At 39.8% G+C, this 21,593-nt stretch overlaps 1 protein-coding gene across 1 annotated transcript in view; it reads left to right on the top strand.

Moving 5' to 3' along the window:
- Nucleotides 1-21,593, top strand: part of LOC139774061 (uncharacterized) — a 38,915-nt gene that overhangs the window by 4,308 nt on the left and 13,014 nt on the right. Inside the window, exon 2 of the mRNA XM_071709008.1 lies at nt 21,356-21,461. Coding sequence (XP_071565109.1) covers nt 21,356-21,461 — 106 coding nt within the window. The remainder of the gene's footprint in view (nt 1-21,355; nt 21,462-21,593) is intronic.

Here is a 21,593-nt window from a genome sequence, read left to right as displayed (position 1 = left end):
GCCCGCTTCATTAAACTTCTGCCCGTTATTTAAATGGGAAAGCGGGGCAGCAACGGTAGTCCGATAATGGCATTGTAATGTCGCTGTCGTCAAATATTCCATAAGCATTTTCGAAAATTTCATACGAACGTGATATCGCCGCGCTTACTCGGCTGCGGAATTATTTTAACTTTCGTCACTTTTCTTAAAAGAGGAGGATTGTCTCGCACGGTGCATATTGCGCGTTTTATTAGTCGACTGTCTGGTGAATTCGAAATGTATTCAACGCTTCAGTGAAGCCAGCTTGTGAATTTTAATTAAAAACCATGCGGTATGATAAGATGATATAATGTAGCTCGCGTACCACCGTAAAAATAAGAGAGATGCGATATTATTATTGACAATGCCACATTCCTACAGTCACGAACTTAATTACGTTTGATAAACTACGTGCACAGTCCTCGTCTTTGCGTTCGTTATTATTACACTACAGAGAAAATAGAGCTGGGAAAACATCTGGAGCGCAAGAAAATTTACTCTTCGTGTTTTTAGCTGCCATCGCCATTTATATTCGTGCATATCGCCGTGCAAACGTAATTTTTTTAGGTAACTTTATACTCGTCATATTCTATGTACGGCAGTTATTTCTATCCGTTACTCTTATTTATGGCTATGTAACTTAAAGTCGATTTCTTGAAAAAATGGGATCCCCACATTACGTAATTAATATATTTTGCTATAATTATACATTATCACAGGTATCGAAGTCATTGCTACGTAAGTGCGCGTAATGTATCCCTACCAACACACGTTCGTACACATGCGCGATATTACGTGTACGTATGTATACGTCAAAGGCTGTTCTGGGTTTAATGTACGGTGTCCCATAAGGTGCATATATCTCCCTTTACAACCAGGAAACGGGCACGGTCCCTTTACACCCGGCGGTATTCATAAATCCAACAAGGAGACTAAGGAGAAGGAGAAATGAGGAGGTGGAGGAGGTGAATGCTTGGCCCGTCGTTGCCCTCGTGTCTCTTTACGCGCGCCGCCGCACCGCGCCGCACTGCACCGACTCGTCATCCGTGCATTTATTATCGTTCTCCGGCCGGCGATAACTCGCGGGCGTGGTGATCCTCGATATGAATTCCCTGTCGTCACCCGTCGTGACGAGCGAGCGGCGAATCCCGCGGAGGTGATACGAGCGAGATTGCGGCGCGTGAAACGCGTCGCGCCTCGCGGCGTTATCGGAGATCTCCCGGCGCCAATATGAGCCCCGATATGAAAGTACCGGAATACGCGGGCAACCTCGCCGTCGGGGAGAAGCTCGCGAGTCGCGGGATTACGCGATATCGGATTGTCAAGGGTTTTCTCATTTCGGAAGCCGCGCGAGCGAACGATTGCTGTCATCGCCCCGTTCGGTTCGGACGATGCATCTTCGCTGGTTTGCGTTGATTGCATCGCCGCGCACCTTCACGCTCTCGTTCCTCCACGCTCGTGTATCGCGTGCCATTCGCTTGTTTGCTCTGTAAATTACTACTTACTGTATTTGGATCCTTAATGGACTTAATCATTTAATGCACTTAATCAGTCATAAGCATTTTTTTAATACTTAAAGAGTTACAGGATGTAATTCGTTTAATGGCGGATTTGTGATACCCACAAGATGATATTATTATTTAACAAGCTGTAAAATAATAATTTCTTTCTTTCTTCTCATTTATTTTTGTGATAACTAATTGATAAATATCGTGCTTTACATACTACGTTTCATCAGCAGATGCTTGACGATAGTTAATATTTCGCTCTTGATCTTAATTCCGCCATTAGGGTATTATCACTCAATATGGAGCTCGCTTTTGACGTTTAAGCTCCTTAGACGTGAATGTAAAGCCGATCTGTTACTCTTATCGGATCATTTTTGCATTTCGAGCACAAAACTTATTATTATACTTGCTATCATTTGCAACTATTTCATTTCGCAATTTTATCTTATGAAAATTGAATCCTCTGCTGACAGTATTTTAATAAACGACGATTACATCCGCTCTGAACGAGTTAATAGATCGACGGTATTATATAGATTTTTCCAACAATCGCCGCCGAGCTTCTTCTACAATTTATTACTCTTCAATGGATATTACTTTTGTTGTTAGCGAAATGAGCTTTCCAGACTCGTATTTGAAGATGATCAATGAATAAAGAAACGATCTTACCTTTATTATTCAGACAAGTCAGGAGATCCAGGTCCGCGGGTATTCTCGGTTTACTCAAAGACGTAACTTTGGTCGATCGAGTTGGCAAACCGAAGCGGAGAAATTTATAGGGGACGGAGCCAATTATTTCGCCGTATTTACATTCGTAGGCGGACATGAATGCGAAATTCAATCGCGATTGATTGGCACCCCCGGTAAAATACCGCAAGCAGAGTATTTTGTCATGGTCGAAATACGGTTATATACGAATGAAATGTCTTTCGTGAATGGCGGTCAATTTATTTTCCTATTATTTTGCGGTGACTGCGGAAACTCGCGATTTTACCGCCGTTATTACTTAGAGACGATTTCGTCTTGGTGAGGAATTCCAAACGCGATGAAACTCTTCACCCGTACTAAAGCTCTTCGAGACTTTACGGATGGTGCGCGGGACTTGAGAGCGAAGCTCAATTTTTCATTTAACCGAGCGGCGCCGCACATCCTCCTTTTCCTTCGGTTTTTCTCCCCGCAAACGTGGTTGTCGGTTGCGCGAACATAATTTCGCGAGAGCTCCCGCGAATTGTTCACCCACCGAGTTTTCCGAGTTCTCTCTTTAACGAGCCTGGGCTTTTCATGGGCACGTTCGCCGCGAGCGAAGCCGCTGCCGAAAGACAATGGCGCGCCGAGAATAGTCTGCTCGTTGAAGAATATGAAGGTTGTTACTTGTTCGGGCCACAAACGGAAACTACTTGATCCTGCAATTCTTTATCCTGAAAGACGCATATTTGCGCGCAAGTTCTCGTATGGTATATTTCATCGCCTTATAAGATACCGACAAATGAATGCGTTCCGTATAAGAGGTATTCAGGTAATGCTTCTATGTCAAACCTGAGAGAAAGCATTTTAAGATTTTTCCCCGAGGGAAATATTACGATACATAAAGTTGATGCATTTTGTGTCACGCGAGTAATCTATAATTTAGAAAGATAAACTATACTTTTCAAAGAAAATATATAATTTTAAACGAAGAATAAGATAGAGTCAATTTTTGTCATTAATATTAGAGACATATCGGCCATTCGGCTCATCTCGATTACCTCAGCTTCTGTAATAACGCGAAATAGCCACTAGACGGGAAATTATGGCCAAGTTCGACGGGCGCGCTAAAAATTTCATCCGCTACGGCTACGAGTTGGAGTGACCTATTTCACAGCGACACGAAATGTTGGATCGGGGTAAAAAGTGTCTTACTACGGGGAGATAACCGCAGGGCGCGCGCGGGACAAAACAAGTTTAACTCTCGGCTACTATGGTTGAATTCGAGTGACGTAAGTGCGCTACACGACGCTAGCGCAATAAAACTGCCATTATATTTTATTACCCGCGAGTCGGTACGCAACTCTACTACAACTCTCTTTTCCATTTTTTAGTGTCACAACGGATAGGGAACGGCTAGCCGGCGTTGCAAACAGCACAGCCACCGTTGCAAATTTTTCTACGTATTTTACAATCCTGACTAGGTACCAGGAGTACATTTGACTATGCCACGTGATGGAAGGATTAAGCAGTACGGCAAACTGCAAAGAATTTATACAGAGTGTAAATATTTTTTCGAAGAAGTAACGTAAACCGTCAGCATAGTTAATTTTCTGAATCTGTGGAACGCGCTTTGAAGAGTAGCAGTTTTGAGTGGAAATCACATTAGATATTTTAAATTATTAAAAAAGTGGACGATAAATGTTTTAAACGTCTGTTTTTATTACAAAATTATATTGTAAGGTAAAATCCTTATAACAAACATTTCCGTACTCTAACAAATTCGGCAGAAATTCTGCGAATTGTGTTCTAAGAGTTCTTAAGATATTATTAGAATCCTTCACATAATATCGATTTGGAAATTCGTGTAGTACGTCTCATTGTTGAGGGAATACGTTATCCTTGTCTCGTTCGCTATTTGCCAATCCAATTAGTGTGCCCAGCAGGCATATATAGTTCTAGTCGTTACCAGGGATGATATCGATCCCACCAAAGATCTTTCGAGAGTAGCTATATAACGGGTCAAGAGGCTATCAGGAATGCAGATCGATTTTCAGGATGAAATGAGCCGGGCGTACCGACAAAAATGAGACAGCGCGTTGTGTTTCTCATATTATGAAAGGACTCGTAGTCCTCGAACAAACTTCCGAATATTCGGAGAGAAATTTTCCGATGTTTTAACCTGAATATATTTTATTTAATGACGTCAATTGAAACACCGGTGAATGATAGATCAATGAATTTTTTATAACTATTGGTTTTGCCTTCGAATACTTGGATCCTACTTTTTTCTTAAAAATTGCATTATATTGAGTTCGAACAGGATATTTACCATAACGTGATTAGCTTTCCAGACGTTGTTGATATAACGAAATTTCAATACTACAAACTCAATTTGCAGTTTCGATCGAGTTGTTGAGATTGGATTTATATTCTACACTCTTATACGTTGCGGCTCAGCTTCGGCTTTAAATGAATGATTCTCGCATGAGAATGAGAAATTACACATGTACATTTACGTACATTGTACATTTCTTGCTAGTAGTTTTGTTTTCTTTATTTACAATTTACATGATTTATTCCATACTGATACCTAATTTCAATTAACTTGATAGGGCCATCGTAACTAGATAGAGGAAGTTACTTTACTGCAATTTTGATGCACAGAGGCAAAACAACTCTTAGGTGGTTAGACAGCGACGCGCGTTCGCGACAATTAAGTTTTCTCAAACCTAATATCTTAATTTTCGGTTAACGCGCTTCCTCAATTTTCACGACGGGACAGCATGGGAGACTTGCGGTAACGTGGCTGCTTCATTACGGACTATCGATCCTACACTCGTTAAGGTGACATTAGATTACCGTTAAGTACTCGGGCACTTAATTATTTCGCGAACTTCCCATCATATTACGAGCAGAAACGAGCCCTGCAATATTTGCTATTACTCATCCACAAACAACATCCTTGAGCTAAGTATATAGCAAAATTGGATGTAATGTGACTTACAAATGCGATGGATAGAAACAAAGAAATTGAGACATTAATTAATTTTAATTAAAAAATTATATTACACGTGCGAGTGTTTATAATTTGAATCATATTAGACATTTTGCTACATTATAAATCTGGAATAACAATTTGAATAACAATAAATTAATAAATTTCGTAAATCGTTGTTTGAAATTATATAATTGATTAAGTTTAATTAATCAAGAAAATGTCATAAATCCTTATAAGAAATATAATATAAATATGTCCCGCATTTTATGATATATTTTTTATTTTAATACGGTCATGGTCTTCTAACAATCAATGTCTTCTACAGAACATTTTATTTTTAATGTCAGTTTCTTCTTCAAGCATTGGAATAATAATATATGTATAATATATAATATGATAAGGTTTATGTTATCGATCAATTTTACAAATTCACACGTTTATATGGCGTGTTTTAAGTTCAGGCATTCAGCATATACCTACGGTGATTATCTGTCAAAAGTAAGTAGGTAATAGATCCTAACGGTTTGGATCTCGCGGGCGGTCCGTAAAAGTATGTAGGAGCCTATATATTGCGGTTTAACATCAATAAGTGCGCTCGAAGAAGACGTTTGTTGTCATGATACCATATAATACGAGCTGCTGCAGCACTTTCTCCCGACAGAGTACATTCGAAATTCTTCTCGTATATAGATAAAACCAAATCGTTTTCACATAGCTATGAAATGAAGCGTTAAGTATACAGTCATACTGTGTGTATATTGAGTTAACGCTTCTACCGAGCAACATATTAAAAATATGGAATTACAATTGATTGATTTATACAAAAATAATTATTTTTCCTCTTCTAATATTAATAAATTTTAAATTTTCTATATATTAGTTGAATGAAAAAAATTACATATTACTTAAGCGTGCTGCGAACTGAGAAAAAAACAATTATTTACATAATAAAACATTCTGTAGGAACTAGTTTTTTTTTGTTAAAAGTGGGTTTTTTAAACATTCTAGGAGTTGTAGGAAGTCGCAATATTTTTTGCAACAGTTTAATTTATTTCTCTTGATTATTAAAATTAAAATTATTGATTTATTAACGTCACATGATTTTATTCGTCTTGGAAACTTTGTAGAAAGTAAGAATAATAAATTAATTTATGTCAATAATTTTTTATTAATTAAAGATGATTTTTATTCTTTAAGATATATTTTATATGTATTTATGCAAAATTAATATTTGTGAAGCGCGGAAAGAAAAAGGAGTAAAATATGTAGATGTGTTACTTCATTTTCTTTTCTTTCTTTTTTTTAAATATTCTTTTGACAGAAATTGAGGTCTGCGTTTGGTCTCTCTATGTTATTCAAAGGTTAAGAAGAGGAAGTAATATTCAGAGAATTTCTAAATATGCACTTAACATGTGTAAATAAAAAGTGGACAAGCAATACTTTATATTTATATAGCATATATTTTCTGCAACTAATTCATCATGTAATAAAAAGCGGTTAGTATTTCCGAATCCACAATTTTAATCGTCATTTTTATGTGCTTATTTGCACGAGCGATAGGTATTTGATGTCGCGCGTAAATATTCGTAACGTTATGCAATTGGAGCATACACATACATGCTGGCACGCAAAATGAACTGTATTAATGCTCCTGTCCACGGATGATCGCGCATAACGATGCGATCCGCCCAGGCCGAAACAATAAGCCCGATTGTGTGCCGGAGTAGCACGCGAAATTAACGAAGACAGGTGTTACGCACATTCGAAATTTAAATTCCATATTGGGACTCGAACAAACGTTGCCGACAATAATTCACATTGACGCGCGCATCACGATTTGTAACGCTCTCTGTCCTATTGAATTAATACATCATCAAAGATAGAAGTTGACAAAGAGGCTTATAGCGGAATAATTTTAATTTCATACGCGTATATAGATGATCGATTTGCGATACGAGACTAACAATTTCTCATTACACAAAATGAAATAATTATTAACGATGCACTCTTTTATGGTCTCAACTTTTGATTGATTGGCGCCGTTGATATCAAGACATTAAATACGATAATATTTGTTATACAGACTTTTAAACTTTCTGACGCGAGAAATACATGAAAGTTAGAAATTCCTGAACTAATACATATTAAATTTATTGCATGAGATTCTGATAATAGTGATATATCTTTCATTAGCACGCGCGGTTATAAGAAGGTAGCGTGACAGCACGATATCTAATAAAAATAGAAATACATATAGATATTCTCTTAAAAGAATGGAGATTTACGCCACTTTATATGTTACTATTAGATGTTAACTTGACATTTATTGCAATTTTATGTGCCCACTATTTTCTCTCCAGCGGTATAACGACGCGATGAAATAAATTAGGGATAAATGTCTGTAACATCTATAAATTTTATTCTCGCTAATTAGAGAGAAATATACTACGTAATATATTAATTATTATCAACGGTAATTAATAACGATTCCATACATCGCCGCTTTCGCAACATGCGAAGCAAAAGTCAATAATTAAAATGCAATTTACCATTTATATATCATTATGTAGATTACATTTTTAATTTACATTTTCATACGATTCTCGTATAACTTTCGATGTACTGCTGCACATTTTTGGAACACCCTTAATTCCACCTTTATAGAAATACCAGCGTTTTCGTCTGATAACGAAATTCCACCTGAAAAGTATGATGCGGCGTATTGCAATTAGTGCTGCGCCGAGGAGAAATAACTTAATTAGTGATTCGCGGTGACGCAACCCCTTGAATTTGCCGGCGGAATAAAATGGGATCGTCGGCGGAATTGGCGCGTGGAATTTATTTCAAATGCGTCGCGTCGATGCCACTCACGGGAGCCCATATAACTTTCGTCATTCCTTCAATCAGACGTCGGACCACCTAGAAAAGAACCGGAGAAATTCTCGTCGCTGGAAGGAGCGAGAACATGTAAATCTTGACCCCTATTCGGAACATTATTCCGACAGAGACACAGGAAATCCTCGCAAACTGCATGATCCGGTATTTGGTGATCTTGAAATAATCGAGATATTTTTTCTTTCATTGGCTTGTTAACGGTTTGTTACGCTACGACGATAAAATATATGAATTGCAGGAGTCTTTATAACAAATAACCCACGCGATATCTTCTAATTTCTGCACATAAACGTTTTTACGTGTAGCAATTTACGTTATGGCGCGTCTTAAATACGATTAGCAGAAAGCGTTTTATTATTGGCCGGCGACGCGCGGAACAATTTCCTTCTCTCTCGTTTGCCGATTTGCCGCATCGCACACTTTCGCGATTCATTTCACAGAGTGTCGTTGAAAGGCGATGAGAACGTATCGGCTTCTTCTTTTTTTAAATCTCGTTAGGCTCTCGCCGATGAAATTGCGTTAAAATCTCATACTCGTAAATAGCGCTTACACCGCCGCGCGCCGGTCTCCCGCGTAACGTTTTTCTCTCCGCGCGTTTTCCGCATCCGTATTTTCGAGGATTATATTTGCTTCCACATGTGCCGTTCGCACGGATCCATTTAAAATCGGTCAATGCACTAGAATATTTAACAAATGATTGAGTCACGATGTTTCACCAAAATAACAAAAATGTATCCATTTGTAGCTTCGTGTTTGTGTATTTTCCCATTTTTGGCGCTTGCAATTTTTCAAATTCTTCATTCTCTGTGTTTTGAATTTATATATGTTTGTTGTTTATATATTTTGATAATATAAAATGTTTTCATTAAATATCTCTATTATCGTTACCGTGAGTACGAATTAATATTTTTAAATAATCTCGCACCATTATTTTTATTATTCTATACGTGAGTTTTTTAGCTACAATAATAAAGCGAAGCGATAGATAATTTTACTTCGAAATGTTTGAAATCTAATAAATTTGATTGCATGTGTTGAAATATCACTACAGTTCAGCGAAAGTCTAGTTAAATCGAATTATTCGTCTACAAATTGGATAGGAGGGTATGTTTCGCTAAAACAATTATTATTGTGTTATATAAATTAGTATCCATTTAGATTCGCTGGTTTATAATTGATTAATTTCAAACGCATGTTGTTTGAATACTATTGTACTTGCTATGCTTTGTACTTTTATTTATATAATATTTTCATCTGCGAAATGCAGTTATAAAGGTACATGCACGTTTTATACTTAAAAATCTTTAATATCGGAATTTATATGTCTACCGAAAATCTGTTTATTTAAAAGAAACTATCTTATAGAATAATATAAGAAAAATATATATATACCTCAAGTTTTTTTATCTTGAAGAGGATGTGCGACCATTATGTATTCTTTTGATTTTGCATTGTGCTTTTCTTTTTTCACACCGTCCAATCACGATCACGTTGACTTCGGCGCCGCCGAGCCAAAGAATTGATCTCATAACCGATCGTGAGCCTCATCTCGACGTCCCGCCGATGCGCGGTCTCAGCTCGTCGAGGACCGACAACTTTTTCTCGCTTTTGCGGACTTTTGTTGCTCGCGCCGCGTTGGCCTCTGCGTGAAAGATTCGTGGGACTGTAGATCGGTACGGTTTCGCATGAGCGCGTATCCCGTAAGCCGGGGCCCCGGCACGATGAAAATTTCATCGCACGCGAGGAGAGGAGAGGCGAGGTGGGCCCGGGCCCAGCGGCCTGCATACGTGATACGCCTTCGTAGTTAATATAGGCCGGTTGCAGTTCGCGACGATGCGTGGCTCTCTCGTGACGCATTTTTCAGTCCGCTCGCTGGGGGACCATTTTGACGCGTATGGAAAGAAAGGGTTTGTAAAATAATTTCAAAAACGCGGATAAGTTTAGGATTAATTATAGTTAGAGATCGAAAGCAGGATAAGTTAAATAAATTCAATTTTTTGTCAAGTTCCGATTTCTTCTAAATTACAATAACAAGTATATATACATATGAAATTTATATATGAAATCAGTGTGAATAGAATATTTTATGAATATTTCAAATTTGTATATTTTTATGTCACATTATATTATCTAACTCGTTAAATTTTTCATGTAATTTAATCGAATAACCATTGCGCATTCACGGCGAGGTAGATATAAATGAAGCGTAACATTAACATTTTTAATCTGATAAAATTACACGCTCTTCTACTGCTCCTGTGGTGGTTAACACCTCTCTCTAAATCTTTCCATCATTAAAACCGAGAAACGAAAAGTTTAAAATATGCTGCAAAACTAAACGCTGGAAAATGATTCGTTTGAATGATGTCAGGGAAAAACCCTCGAATGTTAATTGCGAACGAGGGAAAACTCTTTGAAAAGAAGCTTAACCAACAGATGAATGAATCCGGAGTGCGTTTTTGCATTTTATAACGCGAGAAAAATTAGTGGCGAATAAGCGGTTTTAATTGTTCCGCTCGATTAATTAACGGCGCGATCGCCCGGCGTTTCATTCCGCGGGGAAACGTATCGCGAAAAATTAGCGATAAAAGGTTGGGAGGGCTGGGAGGTCCGACGTTACTTTACACGGTAAGCGGGTCACACGGTCGGGCGTTAAGCGCGGCTGGTGGAATGTGGCGAGGGAATTAAAGGCCAATCCTGTTATATCCTCCCGCAAGTAAATGGCCACTTTTCGCCCGTAAGTAGTCTCACGATTATCCGCGGAGTCATTAAATTTGCAGCGAGCCGGGAGGGCCGAGGTGGCGCGGAGTGGAGCTACTCCGCTGTGGATTCAATATTAGAGCCGCGCTACGAAATAAAAGTAAACGATGGAAGAGAGAGTGTGGACAGGGAATGAGGTAAAAAATACTGTGCTGATCGTATTAACCGCGAAGGTAGAACAATCGCGGCAAAAAAGGGAAGAATACGTTATACATATAGATGATGATCTGGATTAGGTTTGCTTTTAGTTTTGTAGCTGTTCGCCATTTGCGATAAAAGTCATTAAATATATGTCACGACGAAAATGGATTTTGATCAAGGATATTTTATGAATAATTTTCCTGTATCGAATGCATGTTATATGAAAGGAATTTGTGTACACGTTTAACGAGAGAGCTTAACGATGTGCTCAACAAATAATGTATCATTGCGAGATAGCGTTAAATGCTCTGTCAAAAATGCAAATATTTGCATGCGACAAAAAAATAGTAAAACAATTATGACAGATGGCCGATATTGCTATCTTCGAGTGACGTTGCTTTTGTAACATATTATGCGGTACACGGCGATATAGAAATGTTTTACCGATGCAATGATATATAAAAAGCCCTGTCAGTTTTTCGTGTGTCGGGTCTCGTACGAGTTTTGTGCGATTATCGGAATGTGACATAAAATATCGCTGATATTTCAGATGTCAGAGTACGATAATCTCATGAGGCGCGCAAATTGAGGTGCCCCCGCGGGTTTTATTAATATGCGAGATAATCTCAAAATTGCATCTCGCGTCGAATCCGCGCAATCGCGCGCTCTCAATCTGGTTTCCTCGAATCCCCTACGGGAGAGGCTCTCGGTATCAAATCGCTAGTCGGAATTATTCGTCAACGCCGCCGGAACAGAACAGGCCGAGAATCGATACACGGAGAAAAACCACTTTCGTTTCATTCACGACCGGAAATTCGTGGCGTGCCTCGCCGGCCGCGATCGACTCGCATTAATTCTCATCGACGTAGATTTGGCCGTCGTGTACGCAGTCGGGCCTCGGAAGCACGCGAGCGCTCGCACACAGACCCGGCGACGAGTTCCGTGTGCGTGACACGCACCTTCGTCGACGCTGTGTGGTCCACGTGAAAGAGAGAGAGAGAGAGATAAAGTGAAACCGTGGGGCCACGCTGTCTCGGGGCCCGCCTCGATCTCGGAGTCGTTTACACGCGAACTTATCCACCCAGTTCCAAATTTGGTCCCGGCACGTTCGCCAAGGGGAATAGGACTCATAAATTCTAACCGTAACTTGTTATCGCAATCTGCTTCAACTTCTCGATCGCAAATCACTCAGCCAATGAATCTGGAACCGCGCGCAAATTACACGAGAGATTTATTCCATTTTCTCAGCGTTTGTTCGCAAGGCTGATAAGTGAAGTAACGTGATTTCCAGCTATATCCGATTATGAAATGAAACTTAACTGCACAAAATTATTCACAGATAGAACGCAATACGATGTGAAATATGATATGAAATATACCGTAAAATCTATGCCGCGCGATAACAGTGATAAAGATGAAGCCCCGTCGAAGCTCTCTCATCTCGAGTGTGAGAGCAGATAGCATCGCTGCCGTGCGCACACATGGTTCTCATGGTTCTCATAGTTTCTACCGACTCGCCTCCTCCTCGGCACATTATTTTCCAACCCCGCGAGGGAGCTATTATGTAAAACGCCTCGCATATACGGGCACCATAAAGCCGAGTGGCCTTAATTCAGAAACGTCGTGCATAATTAAAGCTCTTCCCACTGGTTTCGCCCGGTGCATTAAGCCGACCCGTGGCGGCGCGGCTCCCCCGCGGCTTGACTTTCCTTCCCGAACCGAATCGATCGTAAATCATTCTTCCTCCGCGGGGATTTTCGTCGGAAACCATCACTTACGTCCGTTCGACTTTCGGAGAATCGAACGGAAACGCGCCGCGCCGGGGCCCGTCGAGAAAAACCACGGTGCACTCGCACTTCTCTCTTCTTCTCTTCCTCCCTCCTTTCTTTATCGCGAGTATTTATCGACATAATTAACGTGCGCTTATCGCGAAAATCGCCGTAAGATGCTGGTTTTCAACGAGTTTCGAGACGATGCCGAATTTCATTTACGCGAGGTGCAAAATTTACACCTATGGTACATCGAGAATTACGAGATCAGCTTAAGAGACATGAATTTTCGCGTTTAAAAGTACCAATTATCGAGCTCGCCTTAGAATATGATGGGTTTGTGCCATCACTTTCCCGCTGTCATATATTTGATTCGTGATATTCGCCTTGAATTCATTTCCGCTACATTTTCTCTTTGTACCTTTCTGTTCTCACACCAAATTACATTCGTGCTTTCAAATCGTATCTCCTAGCTGACAAATTCTCGTTAACAAACGCAAGAACCGGTTTTCTGGAATACTGCACTCTGGAATTGTACATGATTAATGCAATTCGCGCATTCAATAAATTTGACAATTTCTTAAACGAATTGATATATGATTTCGTGATAATGGAATGTTTATCTGAAGTAATCTTGATGAAAAAGTATTGAGAGAAAGAATTGAGGGTGGCAAGAATATCGAAAATAAAGGGATGTTTGTTCTCTGCTAATTCAGGCAAGACACCGTCAGACAGCAATCAAATATTTTACGAAAGTAATTAAGAAATTAATTAATATCGACTTCTTGAGTACCTATATTATATTTCTATGTTCGTAGAATTTCCAGAAACGCTTTGAAAGACATCTTCATATTAAATTATGTCTTACAGAAAAACTTCTTTTGTTAACTTTTCAAGAACCATTACCCGTCCAATAATCTCTTTTTCTCTCTTTTCCTCGTCTATCAAGCACGAGCACTCACTTAAGGATAATTTTTTCCTGTGAGATGGGAGAAGCGATCGCCACTTAGTACAGTTGGTGATTTTGTCTTTTCTTTCCTCTTAGAACATCCGTAAAAAGTGCATTAGAAAGGAAATGGCTTCAATTGAGCACAAAGTGGAGTACGTCTCGGATGTCGAGGGTTGAGACAGATCTGTGGCTTTTCGACCAACATCTTTCTGCAGGTATCGCTGACTCAATCTCGGGAGACGTCGTATCGTTCTTCTCTTTGCGCTCCTTATGACGTACGGTCACTCGCGCTCGAAAGAAACACGTTACGTCGTGGCCCTGCGGAAACATGAAGATGTACGTCCGCATTCGTTTCGCACGCGGCGCGGCGTAGCGAGGCGAGAGGTGTGCGTAACCCCTTAAGGGAATTAGTCACGGTCGCGTTCGGCCGGGTCCGGTAAGGCGAGAAACTACCTGAACAGATCTCGTGAACGGCTGGCCGTCACACTTGAGCGCGCGCGGGCTCGTTGAAGAGCCGATAATTGCTTCCTCGCACCTGAAATTAGTAGTGGTCGCCAGCGCCTTCGTTCACACACGCGCTTAACCCTTGTCCACAACGTGCTTCGAAGTCCCGAGGGGTTGGCCTAGCCCTCGGTGTACCCTCCCCGGACTTACCGAATTTCTGTTCTATCGCAACTTCTCGTAATGACTGCTTCTCTCGACCAGCTGGGTCCCCGCCGAATATTCGATTTCTCTCAGGAAATTCGTTTCGATTAATTGCACGACAACTCACGTACGGCCTCGTGGGACAAGTAAGAGCGTCATAACGTTAATGTCGGTAAATTAATGGCGAACGGTACGTGATAACGATTGTATGAATATCTATATGTGCCACCCAGAAATAGTTTATAGGTTCAATTAATCCTTTATTTTCTTTCATCTCTTATTTTTAGAGAGAAAGTCAGATAAAATGATTACCATTAATCAGCATCTATAGAAGCACAGCATTATAGATTAAAATATTAAAATAAAATACAAATTATTATTACTGTTATACTGTAACAAATTATTGTTCGAGAAGAGTTATTAATTAACGATGCTTGCCTTTAAGAAAAAAACTGATAGAAAAATAATTAATTATACGATCGAGAAAAAAGTTTTGTATGGTCGCGTCCGCCGTAATACTTTTTCTAACGATGTAAACGATAATTATACATTGTACACGCGCTTCTGTGAGAGAGGAGAGTCATGTAAGGGAGAAAGAAAGAGAGAAAAAATTCTCCTTCTATGATTGCGCATCGTCTCGGAACTTTTACCTGCGTCGACGACATAATATGCGGTTTACGTGTGCTGATTCCCATAACGATCTATGTCGGAACACGCATGATTCATTGGGCATTCATTTAATAACGTGCCAAGCGGCAGTTGCAATTAGTACATCGCGGAAGATTGAACATTTAGTGAACATTAATCGGCGCGAAAGTGTTCACGATGCTTTTTTTACATCTGGCGGTATAATCTCTCGTATTATTCGTATATATACACGAGTATTTTTTTATAATTTACAGTATTCCAAGGATCCTGTACAATATACTGTACAATATTCTATAAGATATATTTTTGGATTTTATGTAACTACAAGAAAATTTATTTTATATTTACTCTTAATATTATTTAGCGCATATCTATTTTTGTAACGTACTTTTTTTCAAGTATGTAGCACTTAATACATGTCGTTAATTACCTCATTTAATCCGCGTTCTCTTTTCGAATGGATTTGTTAATTATCGGGACATTATCTTACTTTATTCACCCGTTTTTAATTCACTAGGTGGTGGTAAGCTCAGTTCTCCGACGAGAAAGTACCAGAGCGCCGTCGAGATTCTTTCAAATGGAAAATAGCGTATATAAGGTTTAACGGTATTTGCATATTGGAGCATCGTCAGTAATGCCTAATTGACGCCCTCAGCGATGCGTTAATTTCTCGAGGACGGTCCTTTTAATCGATCTCGGTGCCACAAAGTCCCCGACGCGATCCTTCACGTCCACTTTTCCCCGCTTCTTTTCTTCTCGGCCGTTTTCTTTCCTCTTTCGGGCGTTCTATTCACGCATAAATTAACCCCGAGCGAGCCGACGACTCGTAAAGCCGCCGAGAGGAACCGTATTTGGCGGATGAAGTGAAAAATGAGATGTCCGCAGACTGAATTTTCACCTTGGCGTTCGTGACTTCGCAGGATACGAGACATTATGGAATTTCGGAGCTGGAACTATTCCATCCGTATTTGGAATTCATTGCCGAACTTTCCATCGGAACTTAATAAGTTCAAAGCGGAATAGCGACATTTCTTTAAAAAAAAAAAATCAGCGTTTTAAACGGAGCAAAGCAAAGTTGAACTGTGAGGAACGAAAACTGTTAGAGTCTACTTAATTTCGCCAATAATCACGCACAAAATAGGAAATGTCTGATTGTCGACGAATTTAGTCGAGCCGATTTAATTAAACAATTGTCAGTTCTTTTAATTTCGCGGTCGGAGAATTGTGTCAGATAAAATGTTTCCAGGTAGACAAGTAAATTAAATTCCGTTTAATAGATGTATCAAAGCGCGCGCGCGCGATCAAAGCCGAACATCGTTTTTCGATAATTATGCTATCCGCGCCATGTTTCATGGTAGTTTTATTTTCTAGTATATCTATACGCGCGTCTTATCGCAGAGGCCGCGGAATGACTTGATCAATTAGCATTAATTGCACGGTGGAAACCTGTATCTCGCACGTCCTTTGACTTTCTCCTCTCGGACTCTCGTCTACGACGGACAGGAAAACGTGAACATCCATGCGCGTTAATTATTAATTAATGATCGTTAGAGCCCGCGAGCGTATCATCCAGATGTGCGAACGCGCTCGTGCCTCGAGTAGATGTTTATTGCATACTCACATAAATACACGCGTGTAATTAGCTATGCGTCTATTTGATTATATGAATATTTATAAAATATGTTGCAACATATTTATAACATATATATGTAGGTTTATAATATAAAAAATAAACAGGATTGTAGATGTATTAGTCTTAACTTGATCAATGTTTAATTTATTTATTGGGAATCATGGATGAGAACGAATCACTTAGCTATACAGGATAGAAAAATTTTCAAGTTCATTTGAATAAGAAATAGAATTCCGTGACTAGGCACGCGTAAGATGGTTACGGAGATTAGTATTTTCTGTAATATCTTATACTATCGTAAGACATAACTAATTGCCGTCATACGCTATTAGCATACTTCAGAAATTTCGAATATGTGTATCAGAATTGTGTTCCCTCCGACCTTTCGTAAAAATTTGTACACCGAATTTTTTGTTAACTTTCCTTCTCTAAGCATATATATATCTTCCTTCGTGATCTATCTAGTGATCTCAATATGTTTAGATTGGTGAAATTATCATAAAACCGCTATTATCAAGATTCTTATCTGTCTTAAAATTCTAATTTCGCTTCTAAGTCACGGAATCTCTTCACGTTTTGTCGGCATGATCGGGAAAGTCTAATATTATCGAGGCTATCGTGATCCTGATTCGATCTTCAAGGTCGGATGTCGCCGATTCTAAAGGCGGCTTCGCACAAAAGCGGTCCCCTTTGCCCATTCGCCCGAGTGTTTCGCCTCTCTCTTTCCCTTCTTCCCTCTCTTTCTCTCTCTTCATCACGCTCTTTCTTTCTGGGAATCTCGTTCAAGAGAGGAGATCGGCGCCCGGAGCAGCGTCTACCGTTAGCACGTGTGTCTCGTTATGCCGCGATTCCACGTGCAAATACGACGAAAGCAACTTTCAGCGAGCTTCCGTCCTGCAAAGGAGCACGCAGCCCTTTGTCGTGGTCCAGTTTCTCACGTCGTGTGCAGTGACGTTTAGCCCTAATCAGAGCAGCAAACTCTTGGGAACCCTGTCGAAATTTCAATATTGCGTAGCTCTCACTTAGATCGTTATCCTTAGATTTCACGTAAATTCAGTGAATTATATGTATTCTGACATCTTTTGAAATAAATTATGCGTTATTTTCGTGAAGTATCTCATCGATCTTTGAAATGAAATTTATATTTAGTGGTTTCCATCGTACAAAGATCCCCCCCTCCCCATATGTTCTAATTATGCAATACAATTTTTGACGTTTTTTTGGGAGAATCATATTAGGTGATACCACTTGAGAGAACATGTGTACAGCTTCAATGATCGGCGGAAATGATTCGTTGATGAGCCTCGAGAGCGAGTCGATTCATTCGCACCTGACGCGGGTGAAAGTATCATTGTCGATCGCGCCGATGCGAATTCACCGATAACGTTCGCACGTTCGAGAGTTTTAGCCATTCCGAGTGCATCAAACTCTGGCGGTTTAACGAGTCGATTAACGGACGTAGACACGATCGAAAACTTTTTTGCCTTTTCATTTTTTTGCCTTGATGTAACTCAAGCAAAAAATCCATTTACATTCTTTCGAACCGCTTCTTAAATAGATGTGGACAAATATTACGTGCATAAAATTCTTGACTGACTGTCGAACGTATATAAATTCAGTTGGATTTGCAAATTTTTTATGCGTACTAAAATACATGTTTAAAATAAATTCGGAGAATGCTCCTTTATTTCAATTATTTTTTAAATTCGAGACGACACTACGTATTATTTTAAGAGGACGATATATTTTTAAAAACACCTTATAATTATTCGATGATTTTTCTTTTTTTGTCAGAATGATATGGATATTAATTGATTAAAATCCGGCGTCTCTCTCGCTTGGACTTCAAGTTATTATTGCTTCTGAACACGATTTTTTGAATTTACGATTTTACAGTAGGTGAATTTATTTATTTACTGAATTATTTTTGGAATTATTATGAAGATTAGCTTTATATAATAAACGTTACAATTAAGGATACACATGGCACAGCGCTGTCTCGCGATCAGTCTCGCGAAGACTATACAGGACGCTATATTTCACAGGATATCCTACTTTCCCCAATATGAGTGCATTACTCCTAGATTATGACAGGTCTTCGATGTCTCCGAGCTATAGATAGCCGCTTATTAAATCATTAGTATGCGAACCTTCGAACGGATGTCATGTTGCTATAACGCGCGTCAGGCCACTGTCTTGTTCGTCTGAAGCTCACGTGAAGAATATCTAAACTGTCGCTTTATATATGCGAAGTTGGGTGTGTCGTGTTCGAGTAATACCGTGTACTTCCTTTGTATCGTGAAGCCCGAGAAATTTAGATGAACGATCTTCCTATCCATCTTTCTCTTCTTCCGCCAATTGAAGTAGCAGGTCCCCTCTGTGTGTACGCGAATGTATAATTTTCGCGGTTAGTGACAGTGACCCAGCCGCCACGGCCACTCGCGTCTGGCCCCGCTCTTCAAAGACTTTCTCGACGTGGTCGTTAACAGGTACGATCGAATTCTCGTCGATCGATGAACGCTGAAGCGTCTAGCCCCTGGGAGTTGTCCTCGATCTTGCTCAAACATACGGTTGCTCGTACGAGCCATTATTTTTTAGCATGCGTAAAGATGATACGTGATTCATTCCATATTTATTCTCTACTCGATGTATAACTCTAATTTAAACAAAAAGAAAATTAAAGATTCGAGTAAAAGTCCGAACTTTGACGTTATGTAGTCCGTAGAGATTATTTCGGAAACTTTGTACATACCTATAAATATGTATATACTGCAGCTGCAGTATTATGTAAAAATCGAGACTGAATTTCCGAGGTTGTCAAGTAATCGCGTCTTCTTAATCAGATTTCGTTCGGTGTAACTTCGTTATCAGTCGAAGTTCTCTCCCTCTCAGGGGACGTTCACCGATTCGGGAAACGCGGAGATTCGGCGAGGATTCTGCACCTACGCATTCGCGTTTTCGTGGTCGTGGGAATGTAATTTTGACGATTCCATGCCGGTCGATTGGAGCAGGTCATGACCCGTCGGAAATTACCCCCGGCAACCTCTCGCGAGTGGCGGAACGGGAGCCTTTGGGGAGAGCAGTTAACAACGGTCTTTACGACTCACTTTACACGACATCGAGATCGCTCCTCCACGGCGTCATATAAAAAGGACACATTGGTCCTCGCTCCGTATTCCTATTATTCGTCCTCGCTCCGTATTACTCGTCGCGAATGGCCGGGCGAAGTGTGCCGGTTTGTCGGAAAATGTAGTCACGTCGTGTTGTTACTACGACACCTCTGCCTGTTTTACGTTTCGTCAAAGTACCGTAAACTGTACCCGCCATAGTTACTCGCATATTCATGGCACTCGTACGTATCGATGGGATCATACAAATTATTTAATCCATGTAGTATGTTCACGTCTGTGTCGTTCGATGAATTTTTCTTCAGAGGCCTTCCTATGCGTTGAATAAATATTCGGTATTTTGAAACAATGTTAGATGCTGATACAGATCCGTTACGTGTCGAACGTTTTGTATAATACATTTTCGTACACATAATCACTGACAGCACATTGGCAATGGGACAAGAGAAGTTATGAAAAGGATATAAGAATTTGGCAGCATTGATAGTGCTTTTTGGCACACGGCCTCAGTAGACGATTTACGGAGATGTGCAAAATGCTTGAAAGGATGTATATGCATATGACGTAAATACGTCAGATATTTATTTGAATCTTTTCCACATTTACATAAGGATTTATATCATGCAAGGATTACATTACACATATGGTGAGTATTAATGTATCAAAGATTCTCATATATCTATATCATTATCGAGAACAATAATCAACGTACTTGGTTGACTTTAATATTAATTTCGGTCGTTACACTTTGGATGTAATATTAAACAGCAAATAGGTTACTCGCGATTACCGTAGAAACTAATATTTTATCCCTTTATTATCATGCAGCATGCTTGACCGTAGGACAATATCGCGAGTTTTATTTCGCATCGTGGGGCAGATATTATTTCGCGTGCGCGTATTTACACGGTTGTAATTAATGTCGAGCCCATCATTCTGGCCATTGATCGCGTCGACCAACTGCACTCTGGATACCCAATTAGACGAATTAATCACATTTCTGCAATCGCGTAGCCATGTTGCAGCTTTTAAACGATGGGGAACATGCTACCTATCGTTCACGAACACAAACGCATGTACCGATCGTGTTTATTTCGTTCCGTGGAGATAAAGCAAAAAACTCCCCGATGAATAACGCGCGCTTTTTAATGCCAAGTACGTAAGATTTATTTGTCTTTCGAAAAGTGTCACGATTCTCTCCGCGGCACAAAAACGTCCCATCCCTCCATAAATCGAATTTTGCGTTCTGTTCGTTAAATCGGTAGTGTCGAAATCAATTTAACAGATGTAGTACAACAATAGACTCTGCAGTACGTTTTTACACAGATAATTTGTCAGAAATAGAAAAATCGATTTAAAAAAAAATACATTATAAATATCACGAAATGATAAAGATCGTGGAACTTTGATAGTATATTTTTTTTATCACAATATTCCATATCAATATAGAGCAAAACGCAAACGATGATCGATACTTAGATCTCTGTGTCTGATTCAAAGTGGCCGTTGAACAGGACAGAAAGCCGCGTGATGTAATTATCCAGCGGTTAATTCAATTCGCTTCTCGCTGTTTCAGATGATGCCGAAGAGATTGACCGAGCTATCCAGGTGGCTGTTGCTGGCGGGGCTTTTGTGCTGCGCATCCTGCCAGAGCGTAGCGTCCTCCTTCGAGAATAAAACTGGTAGGTTTCGACCGTCTATTTTGTTCTTCTGTCCTAAACATGCGACGTAACCAGTATGTGCCCTGCAGAATATTTTCCGTCGAACAAATGAGGTCTCGAGGAAACAGCGAGTCCGTCCGTGTTTACTATTGT

Source organism: Temnothorax nylanderi, unplaced genomic scaffold, assembly GCF_030848795.1.
Source record: "Temnothorax nylanderi isolate EJ_2023f unplaced genomic scaffold, tnyl_v1.0 TNYL_tig0073_pilon, whole genome shotgun sequence".
Lineage (NCBI taxonomy): Eukaryota > Metazoa > Arthropoda > Insecta > Hymenoptera > Formicidae > Temnothorax > Temnothorax nylanderi.
The sequence above is the reverse complement of the archived record's forward strand: the minus strand, read 5'-3'. Positions and strand labels throughout refer to the sequence as shown.